Genomic DNA, 17,796 nt, shown 5'->3' with positions numbered 1-17,796 from the left:
AACTTTAACAACCTTTACGCAAGCCCAACAACTCCACAGTCACACATACCAGCACTCACCAAGCCCTCAATCCTAGCACTGCTCTGAAGACCAGCTCTAGAGAAGCAACCCTGCCAAACCAAAATTGCCTGTAAGATGGAAGCCAATGACCACAGAAACCCTAAACTTAGATCAGCAGCTTGCTTCATACCCAGTAAAAACACAGGTTCTCCAGCCTGCAATGGAGCAAGCAGCAAGCCTCAACCCTAAGTTACCTTTAATATTGAGAGGCTTTTGTTTTAACCAAACACAGTTATGTATAACAAGGTGACTGTGAGAGCAAGTTTCAGCCTTTATTTCCTCTAGAATCCTGAGGAAAAAACACCCAATCACCGCCATGGCTCCTAACTCTAGTAGCATAAGGGCAGTGCTGAGCACTGTGCTCACTGCTAGCAGTATTTCCTACCAGAAAACCATACTGTATGTGCCATACTGTAGCATTACTCAACCCAAAGCCCAGTCCAGCACGCGAGAAAAAACACCTGCCCAAATGTATTCCACTCACTGTGTGCGCAAAGGAAACTAAGAGCCTGGCCTGGAGGCTGCAAGGCGACCAGCTGCAGCTCTACACACAGCTCAGCACTTCTCAACTCCTCCTGCTGAGTAACAGTGCTTTATCATGGCGGTAGCGTTAAGCCAGGTCTTAGCGCTGCTGCTGTCACAGCTGGCAGCACCACACTATGCGTTAGAGACCCCGACCACCCCGGGCATTCAGGATTGCTCTGTGCCGACGATGCTGAAGGCGATACTGACCCAGGCCAGGACTATCGCTATGGCACACCCTCTGCCCACGGCCTGGATACGTCTCTGCTCTTAGACTGCCTTCTTAGCTATCAGAAAAGGAACACGAAAAGACAAACACCAGCCAGCCCCATGCAACTCCAGCACACAGCCAACTGCTGGGCAGCCAGGACCCCGCGCGGCCCGCTCTAGAAGCGCCAGAGCGACTTTAGGTGTCCGCGCAGCTCGCCTGCAGGGCGGGAATTCCTGGCTCCCAGCGCGCAGGCGCGGCGCGGCCACCCATCGGCGTGACGTCACGCGCGGCGCCGGCCGGCAGGACCCGGGCGCGCCCAGCAGGTTGTGGCGGCGTCTTCTGGAAGGTTCGCGGCTCCGTGAGTGGGGTTCATCCGTCTCCATCTGCCGTCACCGGGCGTCTGTCGGCGGCGAGCGGCGATGCCGGAGAACGCGGGACCCAAAACCCATGGCGGCGCCGGCAATCGGGCCAAGGGCACGTACCAGGACCGGGACAAGCCCTCGCAGATCCGCTTCAGCAACATCTCCGCCGGCAAAGGTGAGGTGAGGGCCGGCGGGGCTCCGGCGCTGCGTGCGGGAGCGTTCCGGGCTGCTCCCGGGGCCGTGGCGCCGCGGGGTGGGGGCTGCAGGAGGCTGCGCTGGGCGGGCGGTGCGAGCCCTCGGCGGGTTACAGCACGAGCTGTTTGCTCCTGCCGCGGTAAAGCGGGAGGTTGTACCCGCTTCAGAGAAAAGCTGCGAAATGGGCGTGTTTTATTATTACCGTGTTGCTGCTGAGAATGACTCCATGGTGGTAAAACGGGGCGGGGGCTGCTTCGGAGTGGGAGATGCTGCTCAGAATCGAGTACGAGTGGCTGTAGCTCTTGAGATCAGCTTGTGAGTGCCATTCTTCTCTTTCCAGCTGTCGCTGATGCTATCAGAACAAGCCTTGGACCAAAAGGAATGGATAAAATGGTAAACCTTTTACCGAACATATGAAGGCAGTGAGATTGCTGAAGAGACTGCAATGTCTTATGTAAATCAAGTCAACGTGCTCTTTTGTCTTAAGCTGCTTTTCCAGACTTAAAATACTCCTTGTTTTTATGATCTAATGTTATTTATTTGTAGTAAAACGTACATTAAATACTTACCTAGGTTTTCCTGACAGGGTTATTTGTCACTGTCTGATACTGAACATCAAGATAAACGTTTGTAGTTCCAATCAGTGTTGTTTCTTCTTTTCCTTCTCAGATTCAGGATGCTAAAGGAGATGTGACAATCACTAACGATGGTGCTACTATCCTGAAACAAATGCAGGTTTTGCACCCTGCAGCCAAAATGGTAAAGTCTTCTTTCATTGCTTACACAGTGATACTTGTTGGAGGTTCATTTCTGGGACAAAAGAACATTGATTGTAATGTCTCATGTGGATTCAACGAGTGTAACTCATTAGTGATAAAGCAAGAGACTTTCTGCTGAGTGCTGCAGTCCTACTCACATTGATTGTAAGATGTTAAAGAATTCCAGGTCTTTGTTTCTTACTGCTTAGAAATAATTTTTTCTGGATATGTGTGAAGATACAAAAGATTTTAGCCCAAATCTTCAATCTGAAAAAGAAAAGGTGGTGATGTCTCAAACCAGTAGGACAAAAGAGAGTCAAAGAATAAAATAAATGACATTATGGTCTGATGGCCCTAGGATACAGTAGTCCAGTCTTGTGAGAAATTGAATGTAGCCCTCTTTGATTTGGTTGAGATGGAAATGAGCATTCTGGGACCCTTCTAAAGGAAAGGGGAAAGATTCACTTGTTAGATAGGTGAGATCAGCTCCCTCTTAGCTTGGGAGAAAAACTGCTTGATTTCTGTAGCTTTTATTTTGTTGGAGGCTTTTGTTATCGCTTCAGCCAGCGGATGAGAAGCTGCAAATTAGAAGTCCTGGTACTGTGGGTACTTCTGGTAGTGCTGTGTTCTTTACTACCTCTCTTTTTTTTTTTTTTTTTTTGTAATTGTCAGAGTTTTCAGTTAAGTAGCATTATATTTAAACTCTTCTATAACTCATCATTTAGTTGGTAGAGCTGTCAAAAGCACAAGATATTGAAGCTGGGGATGGCACTACATCTGTTGTTGTCATTGCCGGAGCTCTTCTGGATGCCTGTTCCAGACTTCTTCAGAAAGGCAAGCATATTTATTTTACATATAAATATACATATGAGGCCTATTATACATGAAAGTCTTGGCTACAAAAGCTGGTAAGTACCACATACAGCTTTGTGTGTGTCACAAAGCTTAAAGCAGCTGTTAAATGAGAAGATAACATGAAAAGGTAACTTGAGGCTTTGCTCATGTCCCACTTCTGAATAAGATTCTTAGCTTTTATTTTGAGCTGATTGCAGCACCGTCAATACTGAAAATAGTAACTAAATGAGATGGTAAATGTTGCCTTATAAAAACTCACCCAGGTTATACTTCTTATGGACAGAGAGTTAAGATGATAAACTAAACTTTAAGCAGGTGATTCTGTAGTTGAGTAATAAGACTGGTTTGGGGAGAGGGGGAAAGACCTTTGATTTGCAAGGATGACCTAACGACCTTCTATATCTTTCACAGGAATTCACCCCACCATCATTTCAGAGTCATTCCAGAAAGCTTTGGAGAAAGGTATTGAAGTATTGACCAACATGGCACAGCCAGTTGAACTGAGCGACAGGGAAACCCTGATGAACAGTGCAACTACTTCACTGAACTCAAAGGTATGGCTGATGTGAACTTGATGCCTCCAGACAAACTGACCCTTTCAGCTTTTCCCAGTTTGTGCTGCTGTTTACTTACTAAGAATCCTGCACATCTCAAATCTACTTGCTTTTGAGACAGTGGCTGCATTATGTTAAACTGACTTCTTAAAAAGCTATGGCTAATCAAGATTGAGTTGACACACTGAAGCTGAATTTCAGTTTGAAACAGTTGGTGATCCCAAACATTAACCGCCAAGTGTAAACTACATACACAAACTTAAGATGAAAACAGTAACAGGAAACAGGTGGGATAGGGAGAGCTTTCACCAGCTTTTCATGTAGGCAGTTTTTAATTGTGAGACAGAAGTTCCTAAAGCAGCATCAAAAAGTGGAGATGAATTGGTTGGTTTTTGTTGAACAAACTTTGTTCCTGGAATGCCTGTATTTCAGAGCTCTTGATTTTCCCTAGGGAGGCGATAGCTCTGAAACAAGCAGAAATTGTTCTCTTCTCCATAAAATTCCTTTGCACTGTACAATCTTTTCTTTACAAGTGTGTTTTCATTCTGGCAGAACTCTCAACAGGATTATTTTAAGAGTTACAGAAATAAAGTCACATTTGTTTCCCAAAGTCCCTGAGCTTCTTTCTTTCCAGCAGTGAAGCTGCTCTTAATGTTTCCATGTAGAGGAAAGAAGACACCAGGTTGAGGTACCTGGCTGATGGACAGGGAGGGGAATTTTGTTTTTCCAAAATTATCAAGTCAAACTAAAATACAGTGAGAAACTCCTCCCTGTTGATGGTAAGTGTTAAATCTCACATCACTGATTATTTTTATTGTTTTTCCCCCCTTCCATCATCAAATCTCTTAGGTTGTGTGTCAGTATTCCAGTTTACTTTCTCCCATGAGTGTGGATGCAGTGATGAAGGTGATTGACCCATCTACAGCGAGCAGTGTGGACCTCAGAGATATTAAAATTGTGAAGAAGTTGGGGTAAGAAACAATTTGCAATTATAGGCCTATGTGCTTATGGAATTTGCTTCCCAAAGTACTGGAGTTATGGATTGTTTTTGCTTGCAGAGGAACAATTGATGACTGTGAGCTGGTGGAAGGACTAGTCCTGACTCAGAAGGTGGCAAACACAGGTGTAACTAGAGTGGAAAAAGCCAAAATTGGCCTAATTCAGTTCTGCCTCTCTGCTCCAAAGACAGATGTAAGTTTAACTGGAACTAAAGTGGGAACTTTTGCTGTAGTCCTTGGAAAATGTAAATGTAACAACAAAACACATATCTTGTTTAAGATATAGTAATGTCAGCTCTATTTCACAGCTATAGTGAAAGCCTGCTAGTAAAGAGCTCATATTACTCATAACTCTTAAATATAAAGAATTTGTAGTTGGTATAAGAAAGAATAGTTCAGAAGTCCAGTACTTCTCATAAAACAGTTTCTGATAGTACATTTTACTGTAATCTGTTTGTACTTTAAATCACAGGCTATTAAAGAACATCAGAACGTATCCTGATGCTTGTAAAACGAGCAGTTGTTCATGATGCTTGATGTTTCTTTTTTAATAGATGGACAACCAAATTGTTGTTTCTGATTACGCTCAAATGGACAGAGTACTGCGTGAAGAGAGAGCTTACATTCTAAACTTAGTTAAGCAAATTAAGAAGGCTGGATGCAATGTGCTGCTGATTCAGAAGTCTATTCTGCGGTACGTCAGTGCTGGTTTGCTCACCTGCTGTGGCCTGCTGTGGTCATTTGGGGAACAGTCCTGGAAAGTGGAAGCCAAACATCAGCAATTGCGTTGATGCAGAGTGACAGATTGTGTCTGTCACTCACAGTCAATGCTAGTGCTGTCACAAATATATTTTGGATTTAATTATTTCCCTGTGAGATAGACTGAAGAACTTCAGCATTACTGCTAATGCAGTTCATGCAGTTATTACAATAAGTTTGGACTGAGTACTCACCTCTTGTTTTTAGGGATGCTCTTAGTGACCTCGCCCTGCACTTTCTGAACAAAATGAAGATCATGGTGGTTAAAGACATCGAAAGAGAAGACATTGAGTTTATATGTAAGGTAAAGTGAATTACATAAATGTTTACTAAACTAACAGTTGTGTATAAAACAACACCAAAACTGGAGTACCCAGCCAGTGCCAGTTTTTTCACACTTCAACAAATCTCACATTCTGAATGTAGTGTAAAGGCAGACAAGATGTTTTACTGAAAGATGCTCCAGTTCTGTTGAGCTGTCCCAGCTTCAGAAAGATAAGGGGTGGATGTAAGAGCAGCAGTTGTTACTGAGTTTTACTGAGGTACAACTGTAGAGCATGCCTGCTGACACTGCAGTTCAGATTAAGTGTACTTAGATTTCTTTTTCTACTGTTATTTTTGCAGACCATTGGAACTAAGCCTGTTGCTCATATTGACCAGTTTACTCCTGACATGCTGGGCTCTGCTGAGCTGGCAGAAGAAGTCAACTTGAACGGTTCTGGAAAACTAATAAAGGTGAGTGAGCGACAGGTTAATTCCTTCTTAACCCTTGCCAATTCTTTTAATAACAACTGCTAACTTAAAAGTAATAACGTAAGTACTAAGAGGCCTTAAAGTACCTGCTTGTCATCCCTGCCTAGCCTCTGGCTTGCGAAGCATGGTGGTTTTGCTCTGCAGACCTCAGTACTGTTACTGCAGTCGCACAGCAGATGAAGGCTTTTCTCTCATTTCTGTTGCTTGGCTCGGTTCTAGATTACGGGCTGTACGAACCCTGGAAAAACAGTGACCATTGTGGTACGTGGATCCAACAAACTCGTTCTAGAAGAAGCTGAGCGTTCAATTCACGATGCCCTGTGTGTCATTAGATGCTTAGTTAAGAAAAGGTAACGTGTTCATTTGGCCGGAATAATTTAGTATATTAATGTGGAAAGCTCTTCTGCACTTACATACCTTGAGATTTGACTTCAGTTTCTGTCCCCAGAGCTTTAATTGCAGGAGGTGGAGCACCAGAGATAGAGCTGGCACTGCGCCTCAATGAGTACGCCCGCACGTTGAGGGGCATGGACTCGTACTGCGTGCGTGCCTATGGGGATGCACTGGAAGTCATACCATCTACACTGGCTGAAAACGCAGGTCTCAATCCTATCTCAACAGTAACGGAGCTGAGGAACAGACACGCTCAAGGAGAGAAAACAGCTGGCATAAATGTCAGAAAGGTAATGAGGAAGCTGAATATAGAACTCTGTAGCTTAAATAAATGGTGTATTAAAAGGAAAATACACTGCCTAAGTCTAAAATGCAGAGAACAAAATTCTTACTAGAACTAGTGTTGAGAGAAATAACAGCTTGCTGTCTGAGCCTGCAGCAGCTTATCCTGAGTATTGGTAATAGCAGATTCTTCTGCATCCATGGCATTCAAGTACCTACAGGTATCTCTTCAAAAGCATTTTTCCAGCTGAAGTCTTTCACAGTGAACTTAAAGACAGCAAGGCTGGTTAGAAGGGTCGTGGGGTAGTGTCTGCAGGGGAAGGTGCTCACACATCAGGAGTAGCACAGTGGGATAGCTTTGTGTTTGTGCATTGTCACTACATTTGAACTGATAACAGCTATGTGTGGTTTTTCTCTTGGCTCATTTTGAGTGGATATCTCAAATACTCAGCAGCAGCAGACCTTTACAGTAATATTCCTGTTAGAAACCAAGGAGTGCAGACTAGTTGGTAGTCTGCTTAGCACAACATCACTTTCAGGATTCTGTTAAAAGCTGTTAAATGTAGTTGCAGGCTCAATTGCACAAAGTGAAAGCAGCTTTCTATTGCAGGGTGGCATCTCCAACATCCTGGAGGAGTTGGTAGTCCAGCCACTGCTCGTGTCTGTGAGTGCACTGACTCTGGCAACAGAAACTGTGCGCAGTATTCTTAAGATTGATGATGTGGTGAGTAGTGTTGGTGCTTATTTTTAATAAATGCAAGAATGTGTGGAAACACGGATTACGTGATCACCTATTTCGTTCTATTTCCTCCTTACTTTACATGCTGTTTATACCATTTGGTTCTCTCATAAGGGCTTAGGAGAAAGTGAAGCTGCTGTTGGTATAAAGCAGTACTTTAAAGCAAGATGTTACAGTGACTAACAATTACTTTTTTGCTTATATATTTAATGTACTTGTGCTGGTGTATTTAATGTGCTTGTATATTTAATGTGTGGACCTCTTACATGTGTTGTTGTGCTCTTGCAGGTGAACACGCGGTAAGCTGAATCAAGGAAGCTGGGACTGTGGTCTGGAGCTCCTCAGCTGTAGTCTGAGCTGCAGCTTCCTCACCAAAAGCGCCTGTGTGAATTGTCTTAAAAAGTCCACAAGGCTTATGTACTTTTGTCACGTTAATTTAATACAGTTCCTGGTTTCAAAAAGGAAATGCAGTTTATCAATAAACAGGCACTAGTTTACTTGAGTCTTTGTTTTATGATTCATTAGAAAGTAGATCAACTTCTGTAGTTTGAATTACACTAGCATTTAGATTAGCATTCCGTATCACTGACAATTCATACAGCAGCTTACTACAGCTATGCTCCATCTTTTATAATGCTTCAGCCCCCAGCTGTTAGCTGATCTGGGCTTTCCTTCCAGTTACAGTGTGTTCATCCCCCCCTTCAGGCCCTGGCCCGGCCCTGCGCGCTCCCCTCCAGCTGTTTCGTTCCATGTGCACACCAGCCCATGGCGCTATCCGGGCCCAGTGCTCAGCGATGCCTCCTCGGAGAGGTGGCAGACCACTCCCGACCCCAGTGTACCCGTACTCATTAATCCCCCGTTCACCTCGAGCACAAACGCTTTAGAAAAGGAGGTGACCGACGGGCGGAATCAGCCGCGTCCGTTCTCACCGCCACCGCCCCCTCCTCCAGCGTGCTGCGGTACTGGGCCCTGAGGCTCCGGGCCGAGCGGCCCCGCCTCTCTCCGCCCGACGCGGTCCGGCCCCGCCTCTCCACCCTCCGCCGGCAGCGGCGCGCGGCCATGGAGGCTCCGCACGGCGCGGGGCCGTTGCCCACCGCCCGCCTCCGCGCTGCCGTGCAGCCGCACTGCCGGCCGCCCTCTGCCCGATCCCAGCGGGGGTCGCCGCACAGCGCGCAGGTACGGAGGGAGCGGCGGGACCGGGCCGGGCGGGTTGCGGAGCAGATGGGCCGGCCGCAGAGCCGTAAGGAGCTTATGCGGAGCAGCTAAGGGCTTCGCTTTACAGTGGCTATGGAAACGGGCGGCGGAGAACCGTGGCGGAGGGGGGGCGGTTTAGGCTGTTCTACAGCTGCGTTCTAAGCAAGATAAGGTTGTTTTCCTTCCAAAAAATCCTTTTGGATCTTATTTCCCGATACAAGTATAAGGGCTTACAGGGAAAAACTTAGTTATTTAACTCCCTTTAAACAGCAGTCTCAAGCCATAAATCACTGTGCAGGAAGATTGTTCCATGCAATGTGCATTAAAGCCTGCACATAGGTAATAGGTATGAAATTCAGCGGTAGTGTTTCATTCATGAGACAAATGAAGCAGCACTAAAAACCTCATTCCCCTTTCCTCTGAGTCAGAAAGCTTGACACAAATCCCTCCTCTGTCCTAGGGGGAGCTGGGTGCAGAGCCGGGCCCTGGCAGCGAGCAGCCCCTCACCCCAGGCTGTGACACACAGATGGGCTGCTCCAAGGTGGGCAGCTCAAACCAGGAGTATTACCTGAAACTGGAAGAGTTGAAGAATGCCCACTTGGAGACAATGGCAAAATTAGAAAGCATGTATCGGAACAAGCTGTATTTACAAGGAGTACAGCCCTTGGAGAGGAACAACGCTAACAGTGCTACTTCCAAGGTCTGCTGTAGGTAAGTTTTGCAGTACCTTTGGTCTGGAGGATCTTTGCAGACAGCGGTACGTAGGGCAGAGATGTACTGCAGCTGGGAACTGCTGTTCTCCCCTTTCCTGTAAATAGATAATTACAAAAAAGTTCCTTCAGTTTTAATAATGCTTATTCACCTTGCTAGTATGCTGCCAGACTAACAAGTGTGCAAACCTCAGAAATATGGTGTGTTCAGTAGAGCACAGTGCCTTGCCTTCTCAGCCTGGATTTCCTTTGTAACTGTGATTTGGTGTCTGTACCATCTGGTGTCTTCTCCTCTTACCCTCCAAGTGCTCTTCATCTTTCTCCCTCTAGTGAGGGCACTGAAAACAGATTACTGCCTTTGAATCAATGTTGGAATGGATTCAAGCCTACTTCTCTTTTTCCCCCCTTTCTAAAGGCCAACGTGGGAGAAGAGCGCATATCAGCCTCTAAGTTTGCCCAGATCCTTCTCTGACTCCAGCATAAGCGATCCCTTAGGCTCGGCTGTGTCTGGTGGGTCCGAAAGAGAACTATCATCTGAGGACAGCTGTAGTGAAACTGGATCATTACTATTTGCTAAGGAACGGATTGCAAGGATGTGGGATGGCTTCTCAGTGGATGACTACCTTCCTCCCAGGAAGCACAGCCTGCCCACTGCAGCAGCTTCCAGGACAACACGGAAGCAGAAGGCATGGTCACCAAAAATCACTGTGCCCAAGCCCTTCCAGATGACAATTAGAGAAGCCAGAAGAAAAGAACAGAATGTCAAATCCAAGTCACAGATTGAAATGGAAAATAACCTACTGAAGAAGCAGCTGGAGGAAGAAGCAGAGTGTCAGAAAAAGTTCCGAGCCACTCCAGTGCCCGCTGCAGTCTTCCTGCCACTCTACCATGAAATCGTGCAAAGGAATGAGGAGCGCAGGAAGTCTGTGAAGGAGAGGAGCAAACTCAGGCTCTTGGCTTCTCAGAAGCCATTTAAGTTCATTGAAAGAGAGAAGCAAAGGGATGAAATTAGAAGAATGCAATTAAGAGACCTTTCCACACCTGAAAAGAAAACAAAACCATTCAAAGCAAAACCAGTTCCCAGATATGTTTATAGCCCATCGGTTAGAGACAAGCTACAGGAGGAAGAGCTCTACAGAGAAATCCGGATTAGAATGAGAGCTGAGGAGCTGCTGCGAAATGCATCTCTGCCCACCAGCAGGCTGGCTCCCAAGGATGTCAACAAGAAGAAGAAACACAAGTGTGCCGAACCAAAGGAAATGGAGCACAAACCCAAGATCCAACCCAGAGTTCCAGATTTTGACCGACTACACCAGAAGTTTCAGAAACGGCTCCGGCAGAAGCAGCAGGTGAAACACCTCACGGTCTGCGAGCCGTTCCATCTCCGCACTCCGTACATTGCCTCGAACAAGGGGAAGGTTTTGAGAGACATTCAAGAGGATGAAGAAAGGCTAAAAGAAACACGCTGGCCATACGCCTCTCCAAGGCGCAAACCCCAAACCAGACAGTCAAGTGCAAATTCACCTCTCTTGGGATCTGGAGAATCCAAGTCGCCAAGAGTCACACAAGCCTCACAACGAAGGCTGCAGGCCCTAAGGTGACTGCTGCAGTGATATTCTGTGTTCTATAAGCACCTAGAGAGAATTCTTTTGTCCTTCTACAGGTGTAGTTAATTCTTTCATGCGGTGAATATGGGACTTAATATATTCAGTTGTATACTGTCGTTAAGTCCTTAGACTAAATGCAGGACTTTACTAATGGATTTTCCTAGGAGCAGTAATGCACATTTCTGCACACATCCATAGGAAAGGGAGAAATGGACGCAGTTTCTCAGGTTATGTCCCAATCCCTTACAATGGCACATATTACCCATTTATACCAATCCCATTTTCATCCCCCCTCCCTGTTCCTCCATTTTATTTATTTTTTTTTTTTAATTCAAATTTCCTTTGCCAAAGCTTCCTTTGAAACCTTGTGCTTGATTTCAAACAAATTCAGCCTTAGTTTATTTTTCCACCCAGGAATTCACATGAGGAAAAGAGAAGGCTGGAAGAACAACAGAAAAGAAACAGAACAAAGCAGAAACAAAGAACAAAAAAACTGCAGAAAATTGTAATGACTCGGGCTGAGGCCAATGACCCCCATCAGAGCCTCGCTCAGGTCTCTGAATCCAAACTAAAGGCATTCAGGTATTTCATTGCATTCCCTGAATCCTGAACCTCTCTGGCTTCATTGTATGTTAAGCATACAATGTTAAAGAAAAAAAAAACCAGAGTCTGAGTTTATATAGTTACATCCCTGATACACTGCATGAACAGGTCGTTACAAATAAGTGTGGCCAAATCTCAGCTGGGAATCGTTGCCCATTCTAACACCTCTCAGTACATGATTCCCTGCTCCATGTCTGGAACACAAGCACTAAATTGACAAATGAACTGAAGAAGAAAATAAGATTAAAAACCAGCACAGAATAAGGATAGAGGAATTACCAAACATCTTTGCAGGGTGAGACTAGCAGGTTTTGGTATGGCTTCGCACAACTTTCTTCTTCCACAGAATCGTTTGAGATGAATTTAAGTTCATTCAAGAGCAAACCTCACATCACAGTATCTGAACAGATTTTAGGAGCATAGTAAAACACTTGCAATTAATTATTCTTTGCATATAGTATTACACTATTACAAAGCACAACTACTTCCCTAGTGCTGATGGTTTAAGGATGGCGTAAGTGCTTAACTTGACAATGCTTACTGCAGCACAGGCTGGGTAATGAGGTACATGAATGTAAGGGCTCTTCTGAGAGAACAAACAAATAACAGTGAAGTTCACTCCCTCAGAATGGTGACTGTCCTGCCTTAATGCACAGCCCTACTGCAGAAACTCAGACAATGTAGGAAGAAGTGGGGAAGGCAGAAATGTGAAAGTTAAGAATGTAAGTTAAGAAACTAAACTCAGGCAGCCCCTGTTGGCTTCACTGGGCAGGACAACTTCAGAAATAGCTTTGTCCATCAGTATTCCAAGCAAGCTGATGTTCCGGTGGTGAGGGCCTGGCACAGCTGCCCATACATCTGCCCATACACACCCTGGAGGTGCTCAAGGCCAGGTTGAATGGGGCCCAAGCAGCCTGAGCTGGGGGAAACAGCCCTGCCCATGGCTGGGTGGGCTTTCAGGCACCTTCCAAATCATTCTATCATTCCATAAAAATGAGACAGTAAACCTAATTCCACCATAAGATAATATATCTTATGCATTTTTAACCAGGACCATACTTGTCATGAGCAATTCAACTTTTCGCTGTAAGAAAGTACTTCTTGTACTATAGACAACTGATTTCTGTTGTACTGTGTTTACTTTAGGAACTCCTCAAAGCAGAGAATGCAGGAGTATTGGCAAGAGTTGCAAGAAATGGAAGAAAGAGTAAAGCAAAGGCCATTGCTCTTGGAAAGAGTAACTCAGGTTATCTTGTTTGTTTCTTAATCTCATCTCCAATTACTGCATAGGGAACTTCTAGTCAAACGCTGTTAGAAGTTATTTGATGTTATTTAGGCTAGTATTTGTCCATTTTAATTTCTACTGCTCCATCTCCCTATAAATTACTTTTCTGTGTCTAAGCATTCATGGCATGCTTGCACAAGGAAATCAGATGTTTAAGACATCCTCTGGTTCAATTATAATACATACACATAGCACTGAGTCAAACAAATTTACAGCAAAAATGAGAGGTTTAAATTGGGAGAAAAACTAGAAGAACTCAAGCATTCCTCATGTCTGCTGTAAAGCTGAGACAGAATTTTCATCTCTGTGTCTCCCTGACTGCTTTTGGAATAGAGAGGCAGCAGGACATAGATGGCCCATTCCTCCCAGTTCTCTCATCCCTTCTGGGTGGGTTTCTTGGCCCACTGCAGGGCAGGACCACGCATGAAGGCTGGAGGACAAGGCCTCCTCACCCAGCTGTTACTCGGAGGAGCAGAGCTTACCGCTCAGCTTCACAGAGAGATTCAGATTCATGCAGTGCGTCAAACAGTGCTGTAAGAGTAAATCAATGTCATGTTTCAGAGCAGCAGCTCCCACGGAGAGAAACAGCCCTAGGAAGAACACAGTTGACGTTTCAGGTCTGCATCTTCCCCCCGCTCCCTCAATAGCGGTATACAGTATCCGCAGATCTTTGTTACCAGTGGATGTAGGGAGCAAACTGCATTTGAACCAGTACAGAAAAGGGAGGAAGATCTGCCATAAAGTTCTCAAGTAGTTTTGCCATTCTTAGCTGCAGTGAATAATTTAACTTCTCACATGCAAATAATGAAACAGTATTAATATAAGCAAAAGTACCTGAAGATAGGCATTTACCTCATACTTAACCCTTGTGTTTTTCCTACAGAGTAATGCCAGAATAGCTGCAGAAAAATATTATTCTAACAGACTGAGAGCTCTGGGGGTATGTCCAGACTTTGTTTCAAAGAAAGGACAAACAACTAACTTGCTAGAGTGCTACACTGCTGAAGATTTTGATGCCAAAGAAAGGTAGAGATCACAGAAGGTTTTTGGTTTTGCCACTGCATACCTAGTAATTAGAGCCATTTTTAATGCTGAGAAAGTTATTTGCATTATTCCCAAGTAAATATTTTAGTGTGCGTGGTTAGCTTTCCTGCACTGTTTTTTCCTGAATTAACTATTGTTTCATGAGTCAGAGAAGAGCACTGGATATATTATACACCATGCACTTCAAAGAACAATTAAGAGTAACATTTTTAATTTGTTCCCTTAACCAAGATTTCAGGAAGGTTGCTAAGAAATCATTTCATTCTGCATTAGCTTTACATTTTTTTTTTGTTGTTTGTTTGTTTTAATACAAGCCTTAAAAAATACTTCTCAATATCCATTTGGTATTATGATAGGAAGGAAATGGAAAAAAGAAATATATAAGCAGTACTGCTACTTTCTATCATAAAAGCAGAGTCCAGTGTTCCCTCTTTCCCAGTTTTACCCCAGCCAAGACTGCCAGGATTGGCCGTAGGTTACCTGAGCATGTAAGTCTTTTAAAACCTACTGGAAAGCATTCCACCTGAGAATAAAAATCACATACAAATTGTCTTTACAGAGCCATCAAGGGTACAGTGGAAGAAAGGGAATTATTTGAGGAAGCAAACAGCATCAGTCCTCAATCTGAGCAATCCTTTGAGGAAGAGAAGAGAACAGGCATCAGAACCCCCAGCTGGGATGCTGAATCCGCTGAGAGGGAGGAAGAGGAAAAGACACAAGCCAGCCCTCAAGTTCAGCAACCTCACTGTGCAGAAGAGACCAGGTCCAGCCCCACCTCCAACCAGCACTGTGAAGAAGAGGAGCAGAAAGAGGAAAAGGAGGAGGAGGAAGCAAAGGCAGGCGTTCTGCTTGGACATTCCCTAGAGGAAGAGAATGAAGAAGAGGAGGATGGGTCAAGACCCAGCTCTCAGTCTGATCGGTCCCATGAGCAGCAAGAGGAGAGTCAGTCTGACCATGAAGCTGAGGGTGCTTTCCAATATGAGGATGAGGAATATGAAAGTGATGATTCTGAAGAGAAGCCCAGTGATGACGAGGCTGACTGAAGGGAAGGCAGATAGGGCAGCCTGGTGCTGTGGAACCTATTTCATTGCTGGCATTGAAATAGACACCAAAACCATGTCTTTTTGCTACTAATATTAAAAACTGTGAATTTAAAACTCTTAGCTTAACAGTCTTTCCAGCACAGAAGCTGTGTTGATTTTCCAATATGAAAGATTAAGTTATTCATTGCTACCAAGAAAAAAAAAAAAAAATCAGTTATTTTACATCCCTCTTCTTTATTCTGGACTTCAGTGACACTCATGCACTTCTGTTCCTAAAATGAACAGCAACCAGTGTTTAAAAATGCCTTGTGTGCTGTGTTGTTAAGTACTGAGGTCTCAGCACATCCAGCAGTAACTTGCTCTTGCCTCTCAGTTTCAAACACTGGGGCCCTTTCAGGTTCTGTTCCTGCAGTATCGTCAAGGATGGCAATGAAGCAACAAGGGTTTGTTGTGCAAGACCTCAGGTTGTGTTTAGTAGAGCAGCTACAAGAAAGACACCCGCAGTCAGACAAAATGGCCAAGTTCACCTGTTTGGCTCCTCCCTCCTGTTCACTCCCACCAGCAAGCTGGATTGGCTCAGCAATAGTCCAGGAGAGCACCAGGGTCAGAAAAGTAGGAGGTGACTGCTTTTGGAAGAAACAAACTGTTACATGGTCACCATGAATGTTCTGTGCACCTAATATAGGAATAGCATTACTGTTACTGAAGGCTTGGCACGTAGAGGAGAAAAAAAAATGCACTAGAATATATTGAGAACCATCATTTTTTGTTTTCACTGAGCTCTAACAATGACAGACAAGTGGGGTAGAATAAAGTCAGTAGAATATCTTGAAGAAAAAAAAGCATCATTCTGCAGATTGCTACCCAACTGAGATAGGAAGTTGTGCTCTTTCACCTCTGTTTTGATCCGCAGAGCTCTTTTGCAATCATGTAAATCTACCATTAACATAACAAGTGCTGACATTAACCTTCACACCTCCTTGTAGAGACAGTCAAGGGATACTGTGAAAAGAGAGCCTTATGACTTCACATAAACTCATACCCCTACTCAGGGCTTCAGGTACTACTCCACAAAGAACACAGACTGGTTTGTTTCTGCCCTTGCTATTTATATCCCCAGTAGCTTCTCCTACTCTTAGAGAGCTTTCCTGCTAACCTGTCATAGGCAATATTAGGAGAGAAAACAAAACTTCCATAACAAACAGTAGAGAGCAGAGCATAACGTGGCACAGGCTCTAAATAGTGAGCACAGTATTTGTTGAAGTGATCACACCTGCACAAGCAGCTGCAACAGCCAAGAGTATACATTTGGTGTTTCTGTGTTTGCTCTACTCAGGTTTCCTTCCGCACTGTATCTGTTATTATTTATTCCTCCTGACTTTGAGAATCTATGTCTCACTGTTTAGATTTTCTTTTTAATTTATTTTTTATGTGTGGCATAACTAATACAAATTTGAACCTGTTGTTTTGTCGTCATTTTTTTGTTTTTTTGTTTTTTTTGTTTTAACTCAAAATCTCCATCCCACATCTCTCTTACTAAAATATTAATCACTGCTTCACAATGAAAATCATAGTTTACAATCTTGACAACCCACAATACAAATGACGTTTGTTTGCTTGTGGAAGTCACTAGACTTTAGTTCTTAAAAGTCATACAATAAGTTACTGAGTCAGGTATTACTGACACACAATCACACATTACTGCTGCAGTCTTTATTGAACCAGTTTTTGAGTTGTCTTGAAAGAAGGCAGAAAAGCTTCAGATTGTGTTTTCTCATACAGAGACTATTTGAAGAATTTTCAAATCCAAGACATTCAAACCAGTTTTTAAAACCTGATAGCACTTAAGTTTTGAGTTTTCTAAAGAATATAACTATATAATCAAGCCATTAGGATAGAGTATAAGAAACATTACCAAAAACCTCCCTTCAACTAGGAGGTAGAAAGAACAACTTTAAGATGAGTAGATTTGAAGAACGCACACATAAGTGGGATAACAAGAAAGAGTCAAAACAGTTTTGAAGGTTACACCTCAGTTTTCCTAGCATTTCTAAAGCAGCCAAGCAGAACTATGTAATCAAACGTGATCCAGCTGAAGTGTTTTACCTAAGTTTCCAAGGTGTACTGAACAATCTGCTATCAATGGATTTTAAGTAAAATAAATCCCACTATAAAAGAAGAACAGTACTCATGAATTAGTTACTTGTGCCATAGGAAAAGATCAATTTTACTGCCCGTCACCAGGGTCTGGAGACCAGAGAGGAGGCAAAGAGGCACGAAGAAGGGAGCTTAGGAGCTTCCCAGAGGCACACTGACCAGACCAAGGAAGAAGCAGCCACCTGGCACCTACTGAAGGCCTGCTTTGGGAGGCACAGCTGGAGAAGCGTTAGGGGTGCAGAGCCAGAGCATCACAAATAGAAGCTATATGCTTGTAAAGGAGAAGCAGGAATAAATCTACTGATCTAACACAGCAATTTAACAAAGACTTAACGAGATCCAAAATGGCAAAGCACATTATTTACTGCACAGAGAGTAGCATTAAGCACTTACCCAAGAAGCTTTCATGTGGAATCATAAGGTTCAGAGTTGATCTTCTTGCTTTCTGCACACTTTCTCAAAGTAGCAATGTAGTGTGTATCTATTTGGTATCTAAATTGAACATTTGCAAAATGCCTTTTGAAATAGGATATTATCATAATAATTCTTATCCTCTCTGGTTACAGCAGTATTACAGTTGGTGTTACAGCTGGAAAGGTTATCACACTGAAAACAGAAAAAGAAACAAACAAGGAAGGAATGCTCACCTGCGTTGGAAGATGCAAGTTCACAGGAAAGCACAGGATCTTGCTAGAGATCCTTCCCCAGTGGC

General features: G+C 43.9%; 2 protein-coding genes across 2 annotated transcripts; both read left to right on the top strand.

The window, feature by feature from the left end:
* Positions 1-1,066: 1,066 nt before the first annotated feature.
* Positions 1,067-7,943, top strand: CCT4 (chaperonin containing TCP1 subunit 4). Its single transcript, XM_048937240.1, has 14 exons — positions 1,067-1,330; positions 1,691-1,743; positions 2,020-2,109; positions 2,834-2,942; positions 3,375-3,517; positions 4,367-4,488; positions 4,576-4,708; positions 5,070-5,209; positions 5,482-5,578; positions 5,899-6,009; positions 6,247-6,377; positions 6,476-6,710; positions 7,313-7,426; positions 7,730-7,943. Exons 1-14 carry the CDS (start codon positions 1,213-1,215, stop codon positions 7,742-7,744), a joined length of 1,611 nt encoding a protein of 536 aa, XP_048793197.1. The 5' UTR covers positions 1,067-1,212; the 3' UTR covers positions 7,745-7,943.
* Positions 7,944-8,235: 292 nt separating this feature from the next.
* LOC125689008 (protein FAM161A-like) lies at positions 8,236-17,468 on the top strand. The gene is made up of 8 exons (XM_048935735.1): positions 8,236-8,282; positions 8,326-8,617; positions 9,096-9,346; positions 9,761-10,942; positions 11,367-11,534; positions 12,702-12,801; positions 13,724-13,866; positions 14,444-17,468. Exons 1-8 carry the CDS (start codon positions 8,236-8,238, stop codon positions 14,925-14,927), a joined length of 2,667 nt encoding a protein of 888 aa, XP_048791692.1. The 3' UTR covers positions 14,928-17,468.
* The last annotated feature ends 328 nt before the right edge of the window (positions 17,469-17,796 follow it).

The sequence above is a fragment of the Lagopus muta genome, chromosome 2, assembly GCF_023343835.1.
Source record: "Lagopus muta isolate bLagMut1 chromosome 2, bLagMut1 primary, whole genome shotgun sequence".
NCBI classification, from domain to species: Eukaryota; Metazoa; Chordata; class Aves; order Galliformes; family Phasianidae; genus Lagopus; species Lagopus muta.
The sequence above is the reverse complement of the archived record's forward strand: the minus strand, read 5'-3'. Positions and strand labels throughout refer to the sequence as shown.

Excerpts from the sequence above, each read along its gene's own strand:
- CCT4 (XM_048937240.1), top strand. The coding sequence starts at position 1,213 with ATGCCGGAGAACGCGGGACCCAAAACCCATGGCGGCGCCGGCAATCGG. Across the intron at positions 1,331-1,690 it reads CAACATCTCCGCCGGCAAAG|CTGTCGCTGATGCTATCAGA; the intron begins GTGAGGTGAGGG and ends TTCTCTTTCCAG. Across the intron at positions 1,744-2,019 it reads CAAAAGGAATGGATAAAATG|ATTCAGGATGCTAAAGGAGA; the intron begins GTAAACCTTTTA and ends TTTCCTTCTCAG.
- LOC125689008 (XM_048935735.1), top strand. The coding sequence starts at position 8,236 with ATGCCTCCTCGGAGAGGTGGCAGACCACTCCCGACCCCAGTGTACCC. Across the intron at positions 8,283-8,325 it reads CTCCCGACCCCAGTGTACCC|AAAAGGAGGTGACCGACGGG; the intron begins GTACTCATTAAT and ends CAAACGCTTTAG. Across the intron at positions 12,802-13,723 it reads TCTTGGAAAGAGTAACTCAG|AGTAATGCCAGAATAGCTGC; the intron begins GTTATCTTGTTT and ends TTTTTCCTACAG.